General features: G+C 50.5%; 1 protein-coding gene across 1 annotated transcript; it reads left to right on the top strand.

Annotated features, from left to right (window-relative positions):
* The first annotated feature begins 5,911 nt into the window (after positions 1-5,911).
* On the top strand, positions 5,912-16,174 carry TMEM222 (transmembrane protein 222). Its single transcript, XM_043997209.1, has 6 exons — positions 5,912-6,166; positions 10,215-10,299; positions 12,175-12,206; positions 12,755-12,851; positions 12,939-13,069; positions 14,841-16,174. Exons 1-6 carry the CDS (start codon positions 5,961-5,963, stop codon positions 14,926-14,928), a joined length of 639 nt encoding a protein of 212 aa, XP_043853144.1. The 5' UTR covers positions 5,912-5,960; the 3' UTR covers positions 14,929-16,174.
* The last annotated feature ends 182 nt before the right edge of the window (positions 16,175-16,356 follow it).

Genomic DNA, 16,356 nt, shown 5'->3' with positions numbered 1-16,356 from the left:
ATTCTAATTGTTGTTCAGCCGTTTGGTTGTACCCAACTCTTCGTGATCCTGTCAACCATATTGTCTTTGGGGTTTTCTTGGCAGAAGTGGATTGGTTTACCATTTCCTTCTCCAGTGGATTAAGGCAGACAGGGTTAAGTGATTTGCCCAGGGTCTCACAGCTAGTAAATGTCTGAGGTCAGATTTGAACTCATGAAGATAAAGCTTGATGACTCCAGACCCAGTTATCTATCCGCTATGGTGCCACCTAGCTGCTCTCACAGTCTGATGGGGGAGACAAATCACTATATACATATAAGTTATATATTCTGTAAATGGAAGGTAATTTTTGGTAAGAAGGAAAATATTCCCTCCTTCCTCTTCCCTCTTTCACTCCCCCCTCCTCCCCAAGCAGACCATTCTGCCATGGGTTACCTCTAATTATTAGAAAAACGTTCCTCATAACAAACTGAAATCTTCATCTCAGCAATGTCTGTTCATCATCCTTTACCTCTTGCTCCTTATTCAGAAGCTCACTGGAGCCAAGCAGATCAATTAAATCTTTCCTCCTTGGGTCTCAGCTGTCACTCATAACTCCCCAAGTCATTATCTTCTCCAGGCTAAATACCCTTAGTTCCTTCCAATTTTCTTCATTTGCATGAATTTGAAGCCTTTTATCCTCCCCGTCCTCCTTTGCTAAATGCTTTTCAGCTTACCTAGGCAGCAAGGTAGAGCACTGAATAGGGGTCTGGGCTTGCCCTCAGAATCTAACTGTGTGACCCTGGGCAAATCATGCCACCTCTGCCTTAGTTTCCTCATCTGTAAAAGGGGGATAATAACACCCACTTCCCAGGGTTGTCAAATGAGATAATTTTTGTAAAAATCACTTAGCCCAGGGGCAGCTAGGTGGTGCAGTGGATAAGGCACCAGCCTCGGATTCAGGAGGACCTGAGTTCAAACCCAGCCTCAGACTAGCTGTGTGACCCTGGGCAAGTCACTTAACCCCCATTGCCCTGCAAAAAACAAAACAAAACAAAACAAAAATCACTTAGCCCAGTGCCTGGCACATAGTAGGTACTTAATAAGTGCTTGTTCTCCTTCCCTGATGACTATCTTTCCTAAAATGGACCACTCCGAACTGAACCCAGTACTTAGGATGTTGTCTAACCAGGATAGTAGGTACTTAATAAGTGCTTGTTCTCCTTCCCTGATGACTATCTTTCCTAAAATGGACCACTCAGAACTGAACCCAGTACTTAGGATGTTGTGTAACCAGGGCCAAGTACATAGGGACAAAAAGCTTCCTCATTTTGGACTTTATGCCCCTCTTTAATGCAGTCTGAGATTCAATTCAAAGAATATTTATTAAGTGAGTACTATGGACAAGACACCATGCAGCAGCCTGCAAAAGATATAGGGGAGGAGAAGCTGGGGTTACAGATGCAATTAATGTATACACAGATAATTTTAAAAGTAAATTTAAAATGACTTTGGGGTTGTGGGCTGAGGAAAACCAAGAACTGAGGGGAAGGGGCAATTAAGAAAGGTGCCCTGGAGGATTTGAGAATTGGCCTTCTTTTCTCTACTCCCACAGCTACCCCCTTAGCTCAGGCCCACCCAGCTGATTTCAAGGGCCTCTCAATTGGTCTTTTTGCCTCAAATCCTTACTCCTTTCAGTCCATCCTCCACACACCTTCCAGAGAATTTTTTCTTAAGTGTAGCTCAGACCATGTCACTCCCCTTCCCAATAAATTCCTACTACTTCAAGGATTAAGTATAAATCCTTTAAAACCCTTCACAACCTTGTCTCCCTCTACCGTTCCAACCTCAGTGTACATTCCTCCCCCATCCACACTCTGGAATCCAGTCAGATTGGCCTTTTCAAGTTCTCTATGCTCCTTCTTTTCTGCTTTCTCCAGGCCTGGAATGTACTCAATCTATCTCATAGATACTTCTCAATAGCCACATTTTACATAAAGCCTTTGCTAGTGTCCTCTGTCAAGCTACTGTGTTTTTAACTATTTTGTATCCATTTTAAAGTTTCTTCTGAATAGACCTAGGAAGCAAATGCTCTAGCCCCATTGTCTCAAGTCCCACTGATACTGGCAACCTGGGCTCCCGAGTACAGTTGCTATCTGTCCTCTCAGGTTTTAGGGGTAACCCTAAAGCATTGGGGCAGTCTCTTTCTAGTGCTAAAACTCAAGAGCTCCCACTAGTGTGCTTTCAATTCAAACATTTGTGAAGCACCTCCTATGTAGCAGGCTTTGTGCTAAGTGCTGGGAATACAAGAAAGGCAAAAGACAGTCCCTGTCTTCAAGGATCTTACAGTCTAAGAGAGGAGACAATATGCTAACAAATATATACAAAGCAAGCTCTATGTAAGATTAAAAAGAGATCATTAAGAGAGGGAAAGGACTGGAATTAAAAGGTGTTAGGGAAGGTGAGATTTTAGTTGGGGCCTAAAGAAAGCCAGAGAGGCCAGTGGTCAGAGAAGGAAGGGCATTCCAGGCATGAGAATCAGCTAGAGAAAATGTCCTGAGCTGAGAGATGGAGGCTCTTGTTCATGGAACATCCAGGAGGCCAGTGTCACTGGATAGAAGAGTTCATGGTGGGGAGTAAGGTGTATGAAAACTGGAAAGGTCAGAGGGGGCCCGGTTAGGAAGAGATTTGAATGCCAAACAGCATTTTGTATTTGATTCAGGAGGCGATAGGAAGCTACTAGGATTTATTAAGTAGGAGGGTGACATGATAGGTCTTCTGTTGTAGGAAAATCACTTTGGTGGCTGAAAGAAGGAAGGATTGGGGATGGGGAGAGATCTGAGGCAGGCAGACTCATCAGCAGGTTATTGGGCAGGTGTGAACTGGGCTGCACCAGAGCTATAGCAGTGATGGGGGAGATGGGGCAGTATTGGGAAGATGTTGCAAAGGTGAGATCAACAGGCCTTGGAAACAGGTAGGATGGAGGTGGGGGGAGAGTGAGGAATCCAGGATGACTCCTAGGTTGGGAGCCTGGGGTACTGGAAGGATGGGGGTAAGAGAGAAGGTGGGAGGGGGGAGTTTTTTTGTGGGGGAGAAGACAGTGAGTTCTGTTTTGGACATAAAAAGTTTAGATGTCTACTGGGGGCACAGCTAGGTGGCACAGTGGATAAAGCACTGGCCCTAGAGTCAGGAGGACCTGAGTTCAAATCTGGCCTCAGACACTTGACACTTAATAGCTGTGTGACCCTGGGCAAGTCACTTAACCTCAATTGCCTCCCCCCCACACACACACACACATACACATGCATACCCCAAGATGTCTACTGGGCATCCAGTTTATGTCTAAAAGGCAGTTGGAGAGGCAAGATTGGAAGTCAGCAGAGAGTTTGGGGCAAGAAAGGGAGATTTGAGAATTATCACCCTAGAGATAGTAATTAAACCCAGGAGAACTAATGAGATCAAGTGAAGTAGAATAGAAGGAGAGAAGAGGGCCCCAGGGACAGAACCCTGAGGACACCTAGGGTTAGGAGGGCATAATCTGGAGGAGGATCCAGCGAAGGAGACTAAGGAAGAGCCCTCAAATAGGAAGGAGGAAAACCAGGAGAGAGGTAACCTGAAAACCTAGAGAGAAGAGAGTATCAAGAAGAGAGTGAGCAATGTCAAAGGCTTCAAAGAAGTCCATGACAATGAGTACTGAGAAAAAGCCATTGGATTTGGCAATGAAGAATCATTAGTAACTGGAGAGAGCACTTTCAATGGAATGATAACTTCAGAAGCCAGATTGCAAGGGGTTAAGAAGAGAGCAAGAGGAGAGACAGTGGAGCTATCTATTGTAGATGTCCTTTTCAAGGAGTTTAGCCACAAATGGCAGAAGATGTATAGACATATATGCATGATGGAAGAATCAAGTATTTTTTGAGGTTGGGGGAGACTTGGGCATGCTTGTAGGTAGTAGAGAATGAGCAAGTAGACAGGAAAAGATGGAAAATAAGTGATAGATTGGGGATGACAGAGGGGGCAATCTGTTGGAGATGGGATAGAATGAAATAGCAGAGCAGGTAGAGGGGTTAGCCTTATTAAGGAGTAAGGCCATTTCATCGTGTGAGACAGGGGTGAAGGAGATGTGATAGATGATTAATTGGACCCCTTTTTTATTCCAATCAGTATTAACCCGTTTGATATGATTCCATAGGGGTAGTGATTATAAGTTCTGATAGTAGGCCTCAGAGTTATGAACTGCAGATTGTAAATTCACTTGCTTAATCAAAGAAAGCTAACTAGAGGATATCCACCCTTGTTTTTCCTTGTTATGGTGACCAAGCCTAGTGTGGCAGAGGAGACTGGATTACATGCTATTTTTGTTGCCCTTCTGTCCCTTGTCATCCCTCTATTGCCCAACAAGGGGAGATGACCATGAGCATGCAGTCAATGAATGACCGTGGTTGCTGGCTTGCGCCTGCCTTTCTACCAGCCTGTGGGTATAGTCATAGGCTTGACCTGAAAGGTCAAGATAGGTCTATTAAGGTCTGCTCACTAGCCCATTTGTCAACCAGTGGGATTCTGTATTTTGTATAGACCCTCCTGAAGGGCCATGGGCAAGATCTATCCACCAGTAAGACTGTACTTCTGGTCTGCTCCACCTGTATTTTCTGGGTATCAAGCACTATAAAACTAAAACCCTGGAGGAAGGAGGCATCTTAGCCCATGAGGAAGATTTGCAGTCCACTTCATTAGAGAGAACCACAGACCCTTTAATAAAGTGCCATTAGCTCAGAGCTCTGCTTCAGTGGTCTTTCCTGTAGATTGGGCGATTTTGAAAATCTCCACAAAGGAGAGTGATCTGAAAGTATCTGAATGATAGGGGATGAGGAACAGGGGAGAATAGGGAATTCACAGCAAATGGCTTGAATGTTTTCTGTAAAACAGGACACAAGATTTTCAGTGGTGAGGGGAGGAGGAACCATGAGAGGTTTGAGGAAGGATGAAAGGGTTTGGAAGAGCTGCTGTGGAGAGGGAGCTGAGAAGGGAGGTATGGTGGGACTGCCTAGCAGCAGTGAGGGCCATGGGGAGGTTGTGTAACACATTTGTAGTGGACCCAGTCACAAGAGCTGTGTGACTTTCTCCACCTTCCTTCAGCATCGCAGATCCCTTCTTATGCTCATCTGTGTACTTATTGTCCCCCTTATTAGGATACAAGCTCCATGAGAGTAAGGATTGTTTTATTCCTTGCACCTGTATGCACAATGCCTGGCATGTAGTAAGTAGTTAATAACTGTTGATTGTTGATGGAGCAGAGGATTCCAAAAGGCAAAGAGAAGAAAGTACTCGAAGCAGTCATTTATTTCGGGGCCTGAAGGAGACACGGGATGCACACGATCTAAATGAAGTTGAGGGGTGGTCTTTTGAAAAGGAAAGGGAGAAGCCACCAAGGGGGGCAGCGCTTTACAATTATCATCTCATTTGATCTTCACCTCAACCTTGGGAAGTGAGGTCTGTGGTTGAATTTGAACTCGGGTCTTCCTGACTTGAGGTCTAGCACTCTAACCAGTGTGCGGCCTCTAGGTAGGAGGAAGGAAATGAAAAAGATAGAGAGGAGATGCAGTGGGGGTTTGACTGGAATCCCGCCTAGAGTATTTAATGCCTAGCAAATGCTTGCTGACCAAGAGGAGGTTTATTTTAGCCCAAAGGCCATAGGGAGCCACTGTGGCTTCTTGAGCTGGGGAATGACACGGTCACTCCTGTCAGAAGACTGTTTCGGCCGCTGCCTGGAGCCCTCGCTTGCTTTCTTGGCTGCCTTATCTAGCTGTCGTGCGGTCCAAACTAGTTCCCCGTCGCGGGCTCCTCTGCGGCCTCCCTACGACGGGAGGGGAGGTCTGGCAAAGGCCCCAAGTGGCAAGGCTCCTGTTCCGGTGGAAGGCGTGGGGACCGTGAAGAAGGGAACATCACCTCCAGGAAGTGACGCAGCCCAGAGCGGCTCCGGGCGGCCGGAGGTAGCAAGAGCCATGGCAGAGGCGGAAGCGGAAGGATGCTCCCTGCTGCTGCCGCCAATGCCCCCTCAGGGGATGGCGGAAGTGGAGGCGGCAGACGAAGCAGCGATGAAGCAGTTCCGTGGAAGCGGCGGTGGCGGCAGCGGCGGGGTCGTAGGCATGGACGTGGAGCGAAGTCGCTTTCCCCACTGCGTGGTGTGGACGCCCATTCCCTTGCTCACGTGAGTTGTCTGACCCTCTCAGACCCTCCCCGCCCCCCCAAGCTATACCCTGGCCCCGCCCCATCAGCAGTCCTGTCCCATCGCCAGCCAGGCCCCGCCCCCGCCAGCCCTCGGAGCCCCGCCCCCCGCCAGACTTCAGCCCCACATGAAAGCTGGCCGCGTCCCTTCAGCCCTCGCACAGAAGCTCGTGCGCCCAGGCCCCTCCGCATCTTCCACCTGCTCTCCGAGCTTCGCGCGCCCCCCTACTCCCGCCCGCTCCCATCAGCCCTCTGCCCCTTGTGATGGCTAGCCCCTCCCCTCACCCGTCCTCTCTGAGGCTCTCGCTTCAGGCTCCGCCCCCGCCTGTTCTGAGATGCCCGCCCTCAGAGCTTCGCCCCCTTCCAGCCCTCAGCCACTAGCTAAGGCTGGTCCCGCCCCTTCACCCGCCCTCTCAACGGCTCCCGCTCCCGGCCCCGCCCACTCATCCCTCTCTTGAAGGCGAGCCCCACCTTTTCATCTGCCCCCTTCCCGAAACCGCCCTTGTAGGTGAAAATCAGGCAGGAGGGAGAGAGGTGGGTTTTACTCCAGTTTAGTAGGAAGTTCCCCTAACCTCTCTGAGCCTCAGACCATCTGCACAGTGGGGACAATGATGCTGTGAGTGTCATATGTGCTTTGGGTGCCCGCAGGCTCTGCCTAAACCAGTGCTAACCTGACTCTATTTGGTTCCCAGCCCCCCAGCCTCAGCCCCTCCACCCCGTGATTCCCTCACCCCTGGCTGTACCCTCCAGCTCCCGCTCCTCGTTCCTGTCTTCAGCTTCCCCCATCCTGATCCTCCCATCCCTGCCCCAGTCTTCCTCCCTGTGCCCTCCCCCGCCGCCCCACCTCCATGCCAGGTTCTGTGGCTGTACCCTAGTCCCTTCATCTCCTCCTCTGACCTCCCCTCTCCGAGCCTCTCAGCTGTTGCCCCCATTCCCACTGGGTCCCTTCGGGATCCCAGGATCCCAGCCCAGACAAAAGAAGCTGTACCTTCACTGCCCTCCCCACTAGGGAAGCGGGAGATTTGGGTCCATACCCCACAAATGAGGGCAGAGACTGTCTTTGTCTTCTGTGCATCCCCAGTGCCTGACACATGGGTGCTCAGTAAACACTGGCTGGCTGGCTGTGAGGGAACTCTGCCTTCCTCCACACAAGCCCCAGTCCCTGCCCGAGGCTAACTCACCTGGGATCAGTATGCCCTGGAGTGAGGATCTGCAGGCTTCTCATTTAGGTCGCTTTTCCACTTTTCAGGGTGGGAAATGTCGGGGAATCACTTTCCCTTTCTGAACTTCTGTTTCCTTATCTACAGTGAGGGGGTTAATCCCTTTGAAGGGTCTTAGAATCCTTTCCTGCTGAGAATCTATTAAGTTTGGATAATTTGCTATATTCCCTTGGGCAAACCTTCCTCCACACTTGCCTTTGATTCCCTCTCAAAGGGAATCCAGAAGTGGAATGAGTTGCCCCAGGAAGTAGTGTGCCCTGCAATGGAGGTCCTCAAGCAAAGGTGGAATGGTTAATTATTCAATATATCATAAAAGGGTTTCTTGATTAGATGGACTTAGATGACTTCGGAGGTTCCTTCTAACAGAAAGCCCAGGAAGACTTGGGTTCAAATTCAGTCGCAGACACTAGATATGTGACCATTTCTCCTTTTACTCTAACATGCTGCATCTCTGGGTAAATAATGTAGAGGTGGGAATGATTTCATAAGCATGGTTCTCAGGCCCATGAATTGACTGTTCTGGCCAGAGTACCAGCTCAATGTGGAATGGTAGTGGGAGGTGAGACTGGCAAGGTACCAGCTTTTGGAGGGCCTTCCCATAAGACAGGCTAAGGCATGTAGGGAAAGGGAAGCTATTGGAAGTATTTGGGCAAGGGCATGATGTAATGAAAACAGAGCTTTGGGAATAGTCACTCAGGGGTCTAAAAAGTCACATGGTGATCTCATCAGCTCCCATGGCTTCAATGACCATCCCTTTGCCAATGACTTCTAGATCTTTGTATGCAATCCTACATTCACTCAGGGGCTCTGGGCCCACGTGGTGAACAGCCTAGTAGATGGAATGGCCCATGGGCATCTCAGCATATTCAAACATGTCCAGAACAACTCCTTCTCTAGACTCTCAAACACCCTCTGCCATTGCTCTTGAGGATGCTCCAATCCTTCCAGTTCTCCAGGCTCCCAACCTCAGTGTCATCCTTGGCTCCTTGCTCTCACTCACAGCCAATCAGTTGCCATATTGTCACGGGGGAAATAGGTGGTGGGAGTCCTTAGGTATTCCTCTGTAAAGGGTGACAACTCTCGAACACAATCCAATTAGGATAAAGTGGTCTTTTATCTGGGTGCTGGGGGAAGTGGCCAAGAGGAAAGTCAAAGATTTCACTTCAAGGGGAGGAGATGGCTTAGAGACATCTTTCTCTTCAAATGGAAGAAAGGCCAAAGTTTTTTACAGAGGATAGATGGGGTGACCACCTGACAATGGAAATTTCCTTTGGAGATGGGGTAGGGGAAGATTCCCGAGAATCAGGGGGATTTTTCTTTTGGAATGATAGTCCTGGCCCCTGGAGTTATCTGTCTCCTACCTCAGGTAGTTGCCACACCTAACTGACTTTGCTGCTGTAGAATTTAATCTCCCCTAACTTCTTGGGTATGTCCCCCCTGATATCTAGTTGGCCAGTTTAAACTTTAATAGTACCTTAATTCCTCCATATGTCCCAAGCCCCACGCCAATATCTTATCTTTTCTGTCTCTACAACACCTCTCACGTAGGACCCCTGCCCCTCCCCCCCCCAGCCTCATCTGGACTATTGCAATTGCTTCCTATTTGATCTCCCCACCTCAGGTCTTTCCCAACTTTAATCCATCTACCGCATCAAAGTGCAGTCCTGACCATGTCACCCCTGGCTCAGTAAACTTTCACTGGTACCTTGTATTACCTCTTTTGTTGTTGAGTCGTTATAGTCATGTCTGACTCTTTGTGACCCCATTTGAGGTTTTCTTGGGAGAGATACTGGACTGGTTTGCCATTTCCTTCTCCAGCTCATTTTACAGATGAGGAAACTGAGGCAAATAGAGTGAAGTGACTTACCCAGGGTCACACAGCTAGGAAGTGTCTGAGGCCAGATTTGAACTCAGGAAGATGAGTCTTCCTGACTCCAGGCCAGGTCCTCGATGTACTATGTACTATACTTTGATATTCCTATCTTGGCTCTACCTGATCCCTCTTATACATTATTACCTCCCACACGTTTTGCAATGGTCCTTTTCCTTTTGCACACACAGAGGACACTGCATTTTTTTTTTATCCACATGCCTTTGCACTGGTCATCCCAACCCCAGAACATACTTCCTTCTCACCTCCACCTCAAGCACCCCTCTTCTCCAGGGAGCCCTCCTGATCCTCCCCACAACTACCGTGTTATTTTGTGTCTTCTCTATATACTTATAGATACGTGTTGTCTTCTCCTTTAGGGGAGGGACTTTCCCTTTGCCTCTGTTCCCTAGTACTCGGCACAAGGTCTTGCCCAGGGAAGGCATGTGAGAAGTGCTTACTATTGATGGGAGTTTCCTCACTTTACAGATAAGGAAACAGAGACTTCTAAGATCCCACAGCTAAGTGGGGCCAGGACTGAAATCCATATTGCCCAATGTTGAATTTCATGTTCTCTCCCATACACTGTATCCCTCTGGGCTTGAATGTGATATTGGAGAAGGCAGCTAAGTTAAGAGACTCTTTAAAAAATCCCTCCCATGGATGCTGCCTTTTCAGGCCCAGCTCGGGTGCCACATCCGGCTTGAAGCCTTCCCTAATTAATTCCCTTTTGTTGTTAGTCCCCTCTTCCCCCTTCAAAATACTTTGTATGTTACTCTCTGTGGACACACTGTATCTCATCACTACCATCCCCAACCCCACATAGAACTCAGACTCTTGGAAGCCTTTGTCTGTGTATCTCCAGCCCTAGGACCAGGTCTTGTACCCCATGGGCCCTTTCGGGAATGTTTGTTGAGTTGAATTGAACCTTTGTCTTGCAGGTGGGTTTTCCCCATTATTGGCCACATGGGCATCTGCACTTCCACAGGCATCATTCGGGACTTCGCAGGCCCCTACTACGTCTCGGTGAGTCCCCAGACCTTCATCTCTGTAGTGCGCAGGGATCCACTTTGACATCAGCTGATCTCTGCAGTTGGTTGCCTTTTCATCCACCCCAGACTCATGTCCCAAAGTTGAGCAAAGCCTGCAGTTAGCAAGTGGTGTATTTCTTTTCCCTTCTGTTGTTTTGATACTAGCACCAGCACCTCTCGTCCCAAGGGCATTGTCCAGAGAGTAGGGCATGGAGGTGGGGGCCAGTACCCTTGGGCAGTGGTGCTTTCAGCAGTTCTCTCCCTATTCTCTCTTCTCTGGACCAACACTTTATTTGAGTAGTCACCTCCATCCCCTTGGGGCTCCCTTCGCTGCAGAGAATGGAAGGACAAGACATGAAAAGAAAGCCAATTACAAGGCACTTGATTCTAAATATTAAATGAAGGGCTTGGAAAATTAAGTTGTCAAGAAAAGTGTTAAGTGTATCCTGACCACACAGTGATCCCTCCCTTCCTGATGTATAGAATTAGAATTCCAGGTTATCACTCCTCCATGTCTCACTTTTACTAACTCAGAAGTAGAGGTGATGAGATCTTGGCATGGTGGGTGTTGGGGGAACCGATGGAATAATCCTTTAGATTCAGGTCCAAGAGGAAGACTAGTGGATAACCATCAAGAACAGGAGTCTCAAAGCTCCTGAGAATAATAGTCTTTTTGCCTCTCACTGAGAGGTGGCACACTTACCAGTGAGGGTCTTGTTTATTTAGAAGATTATATGGCATCATATCACTGGTCAGACTGCATTGACCCTTGGTCCTAGCTACCAGTCAGCTTCAGGGGGTTGGTGATGAGGAAAGGGGGTATGGGAGTAGCCTTTGAAAGAGCCTTGCTCTCCCCCTCCACCCCCAGCCCCTTCAGCAGCTGAGGAATGGCTCATCCATACAGAGGGTGCCTATGAGCCGGGGTCCCCACCCAGTACATCTTTGAATCCCAAGTAACTGGTCTTTTTGCTCCCAGGCCAGGTCACTAGGGGACCTTTTTTTCTCTTGGGGACACTCTCCCTACCTTCCTACATCACCACTCTTAAAAATGGGATTCTTTTTTGCCCTGGTCTACTGAAGATCTAGCCAGCGGCTGCTGGCCAGAATGACAGAATTCCCTTCTTAGTCCCAGAAGAGATCTCAGATTTGTCAGTACAATTTCCTGCTCTTCACAAGAGATGTCCTCAGCAGGCCACCCAGCAGATGCCCATCGGCCTCTGGCCAGACACTTGGAGGAAAGCGGGCTCAGCACTTTGCAAGGCAGACCATTGCACTGTCTGAAAGGAGCTGGGATCTGCCTCCCAGTGACTTTCACCTTTGAATCATGGAAGGATTTTTATGGCCAACAAAGACAAGGAAAGCCAAGGGAGGAAGGCCATGCTGCCCCTCGGGTCACAGAAAAGCTGAGCTTGGGTCTTACAAAGGACCTGCTCTCCCTGTTCCTTCTTGGCTTCCTGTAGGCCTCCTTAGCTCGAGCCTCTTCATCTCCTCCAGGGCCACTCTGGGGGAAAGGGAGAGTGATCAGCTTTCCCCTCCTCCCCTCAGCCCTGCACTCCATGATAGGAGACCTAGGCTGCCCCTACTGTCTTTATACTTCTTTTCTATAGTTGGACCCAGGTGCCAGTGTTAGGTGACTTAGGGAGGGGGCTGAACCATAATCATTCAGTGCACACACTCCCCATTTGCTCTCTGGGCTTTCTTCCCTTCCCCTTAGGCCCTGACCTACCACTGTAGCACCTGGCCTGGTGCTACATCCTTCCTGATGGCCGCAGGCCAGGGCACCGAGCTATTGTTTATTCCCTGAGCCAGCTGGTCCCCTCTTGGCCATACGTGACATTTGAACATCGGCTTTTCTCTTCTCTCCCCACAGGAAGACAATATGGCCTTTGGAAAGCCTGTGAAGTAAGTTATTAAAAACTTAACTTGGGGGATGGGTGAATCCCACATGCCCAGCAGGGAGGATCCAGGGGGCTCGAAGCTGTGCCTGCTGCCTAGAGCAGTGGGCAGAGTCAGCAGCAGCAGCAGCAGCCCTGGAACTCTGCTCTTTCTCTGGTCCCTGATCCATCAGGGGAAGTGCTGTTTCTACTCATGGCTTTACTAAGCTTGAAAGGAAACAGCTAGAAATGGGCAGACGACACCAGCAGGGGCTGTTCTCTCAGAGCTCGCAGGAGGATGACCTGTCCAAAGGTGAAGCCCCAACGGGGCTTCTGTTCATGTTTCATGTCCTCCTAGATGACCGCCCTTTTGGTATGGTCAGTGCAAATGCCATCCCAAGGCATGCTCCTGGCCCTGAGGGTGGGAGCCATAGCACTGGGCCACGTTCTCCAGTGCAAGGCCCAGTGTGACTTACCAGCTCCCAAGGAAAGCTGGCTTTGCTTTGGAAGGGAAATGGAGAAAAAGTAGAATAGGCCTTGTAGAAGTTGGGACCCCGGGGGTCCTTCTCCCCTCAGGTACTGGAAGCTGGACCCCTCCAAAGTGCATGCCGGCCGGCCTAATGCCTGGGACACTGCGGTCCACGAGGCGTCAGAAGAATATAAGCATCGAATGGTAGGTGGGCTGGGGGCGGTGGCAGCTCGTGCTCCGTGCCACTTGCCAGGGCCGGCACCTGATGCTTGCCATCCCTCCCTCTTGCAGCACAATCTCTGCTGTGACAATTGCCACTCCCATGTGGCCCTGGCCCTCAACCTGATGCGCTACAACAACAGCTCCCGCTGGAACATGGTGAAGGTCTGCTTCTTCTGCCTGCTCTACGGGAAATATGTCAGGTGAGCCGTGGGTAGGCTCTGACCCTGGCTTCTGCTGTAAATTCTGGCTCTGCTGCGCTGAGCTCTTGGTAAACAGAACATTCTTAGGATTAGGAGAGTGACCTTGGGCAATCATGTCCTCTCCTGGTCCTTGTCCATAAAGCAAGGGCAGCGAGGCTTCTGCTTCTGTACAGGCCTGTGCCAAGGAAAGATGTGTCCTCTCCCCCTTTTGCTAATACTGGGGGACAGTGATATCCCCTGGACGCCCTCAGTGACCATTAGACACGTCCCACAGGAATGAGTCTGAGCTCGGCCAGGCAGGGGCAGGTAGTGGAGTGTGGAATTCCAAGAGGTGGGCCGGACCCTGGACAAGGCAGTTGTTCACTTTCAAGGATTTGCAAGTTCCCAGCAGAACTCTTCAGATACAGCCACAGCAGAGGCAGCAGGGAAGGGGCTTATTGGGCTGTCTGGGAGCCTGGAGCTCAGAGAGGTCTCTAGAAACCTGAGATGTTGTCATTAATCCCACAGCAGCCCACGTGCCCAGGGGATGGCTAATGTATAAAGCGAGTTGTATAAACGTGTTCCTGACAGTGAGAGCTCACACTCATTCAACACCTCACTACCCTTAAGTATGAGGACATGGAGGGTCAGAGAGAGGAAGGGCCTTGTCCAGGGTCCCGCCAGGGTAGTAAGGGCAGAGTCAGGCTTCATGCCTTCCCAGCTCTTGGAATTCCACACGGGATCATCCTTCCACTGAACCACCTGCCCCTGCCTGCCCTGGGAGGTGGGAAGGCTGGCCAAGCTCAAACCCATTCCCATGGTATGGGTCTAATGATCACCAGGGAGCCCAGGGGCTGTCACTGCCAACTGAGGGAAGACCAGCCTTCCCTGGTGTTGGCATCAGGAGGAGAGGGAGACTCCTGGGAAGGAGAGAGGTGGGGCTCACTCATGAATGTCAGCCAGAGGCTTCTAGGAGCCTAGCCCTGTGCTAGGCCCTGAGGGTGGTACTCTGAAACCTAAGACATGGGCCCTGCCTCCCCAGCTCACAGTCCAGCTGAGCCAGCCACGGAGCTGAGGAAAGGAAGAGTGTCTTGTGTACCAGTGTGCTCTAGTGCATGCACACACCTACACACACACACACACACCATTGCTTATGGAGCGCACCCACTGGTGGGGTGTGTGCTTTCTTGTGTCTTTATTGGAGACCCTTCTTAGAGTCTTCAGTTACAGCAGCAAGAGGCCCGTAGGCCTCCTTTGCTCACACATCCAGGCCTCAGCTGAGCCAGAACTGGGACCCTAGTAGGTACCTAAGAACTTTTTGTTGGATTGACCCCATGACAGCTCAGAACTTGGGTGCACCCTGGTCCTTCCCTGTGGAAGCCAAACTCCAGTGCAGTCTGCAGATACTGTGGCCAGGCTGGGGTCTGGGACACTTGTGAGTCATGTGAGTCGGAGGGCCAGGCAAGGCGTTGAGTCTCATTTGTCTCACTTCCCCTACTGTGAGCATTGCCTTCAGCCTTCATCACAGGACCCCAAGATCAAACGAATCAGGGGCCAGGGTCACCCTGTCTTTATTTAATTTATTTATTTATTTTTGGTGAGACAATTGGGGTTAAGTGACTTGCCCAAGGTCACACAGCTGGTTAAGTGTCAAGTGTTTGAGGCTGGATTTGAACTCAGGTCCTCCTGAATCCAGGGCCAGTGCTCTATCCAGTGCACCACCTTGCTGCCCCCCACCCTGTCTTTATTACCCAATCTCTCATTTCTTTTCCCTTCTCTGTCTCTGCTGCAGCTTCGGGGCATTTGTGAAGACCTGGCTCCCCTTTGTCCTCCTCTTGGGCATCATTGTCACTACTGCCTTCGTCTTCAACCTGCGGTGATGGCTACACCCTAACTCTGGCCCCTTCAGTTTGGAGGCCTCAGCTAGAAGGAGACTGGGCTTGCCGTACTCACTCCCTGCCCTACTGTCCTGGAGCTGGCTGCTGGCCCTAGACTCCTGTCTCCTTTGGTTACAGATACCTCTCCCTCCCAAAACTACCAGAGCCTGCCTGTGAGCTTGGAGCCCAAACCTGAGAGACTGAGATGATGACCCTGGAAGGGGCCAGTTACTCCTAGTTCTGTTTTAGCCATGCCAGGGCCCTTCCTCTTCTCCCCGCTCCCCAGGATGGAGCAGCTGGCCTTCCCTCACCTTGTGGGTTCTTGCAGGATGCTCTCAGGGCAGGGGGTTGGCTCTCCTCCCAAAGCCAGAATCCTTCCCTCCCCTTCCCGATCTTTCCCATTGAGCCCTGCATCCTGGCACGGCCTGCCTCTGCCCCTGCCACAGGCTTTCTGGGCCTTGTCTCTGTCTCCCCCACCCCTCCATATGGGCCCAGATCCCTGTCTCGGGGAAGGGCAGAAGGGCAGGCATAGATTCAGTCATTCTAGCCTAGTTGAGGCCCCACCCAAGGCAGTACAGAAGTTCTGGCTTTGGGAATGAGGTGCCCTGGTTTTTCCACCACCACCTAGCCTCTCACCTCTAATTCTCCTTCTCTACCAGGAGTAGGTAATAGATTAGGTATAACCAGAAGGGTGGGGATAATCACTGCTATGCTAGCCAAGAAATGGAGGGGAAGGTGCCCGTCTCCCCCATCTTCAGAGGCATGGTCCCCCTGCTCAGGCCACTTCCCTTGCTCAGGGCCTTGACCTCTAGTTTAGGGCAGAGGGTGATTGGCTGCCCCCACTTCTCCCATCAGTTTTACCATGGAGGGAGACAAATGTTAGCAATTCCTGGCCCAGGCAGGAGGTCCCACTTCTGTAGGCCAATAGTTCCTCCCCTTAACCATGGAGTGAGGGCAGGGGGACTGAACCATAGTGGGAACTCCAAAGGGCGATGTATCACAGTGCCCAGGGCCACAGTGCCCAGCCCTTGTGGGCCTCTCCCAGAAGGGCATGCACTAGGGAGTCTTCCTCACTGGGGCACCTCTCAATTTAGTCACCCCTTTTCTCATCATGTTATCTGATTAGGGCCTGGCCTTTCCAACCCCTTGCCAAACAGATCTAACCTACTGTGTCCCCACCCCTTTGAAGGGCTCCTATGGAAAGGGGGCTCACCAGGCAGGGCCAATAAAGAGGTTTGACTCCAGCCAATGCACAGCCTTTTTCCCTTTCTTGATTCTGACCCATGTCAGATCCAGGATCCTCCTCTCTTATGCTTGGAGCCAGAGGCCTGGCCTGCCAGAGCAGTCTCATCCCTTTAGATGTGATTAGCCCGTGCCCAGGAAGGGTGAGGCTTGCAAAGGAATCCCTGGGATACCTTGCAGTCATCCTTA

Source organism: Dromiciops gliroides, chromosome 3 (assembly GCF_019393635.1).
Source record: "Dromiciops gliroides isolate mDroGli1 chromosome 3, mDroGli1.pri, whole genome shotgun sequence".
NCBI lineage: Eukaryota > Metazoa > Chordata > Mammalia > Microbiotheria > Microbiotheriidae > Dromiciops > Dromiciops gliroides.
The sequence above is the reverse complement of the archived record's forward strand: the minus strand, read 5'-3'. Positions and strand labels throughout refer to the sequence as shown.

Bases quoted from the DNA above. Each gene is read 5' to 3' on its own strand.
- TMEM222 (XM_043997209.1), top strand. From the start codon at position 5,961: ATGGCAGAGGCGGAAGCGGAAGGATGCTCCCTGCTGCTGCCGCCAATG. The intron at 6,167-10,214 runs GTGAGTTGTCTG...TTTGTCTTGCAG, and splicing joins ACGCCCATTCCCTTGCTCAC to GTGGGTTTTCCCCATTATTG. The intron at 12,207-12,754 runs GTAAGTTATTAA...TTCTCCCCTCAG, and splicing joins GCCTTTGGAAAGCCTGTGAA to GTACTGGAAGCTGGACCCCT.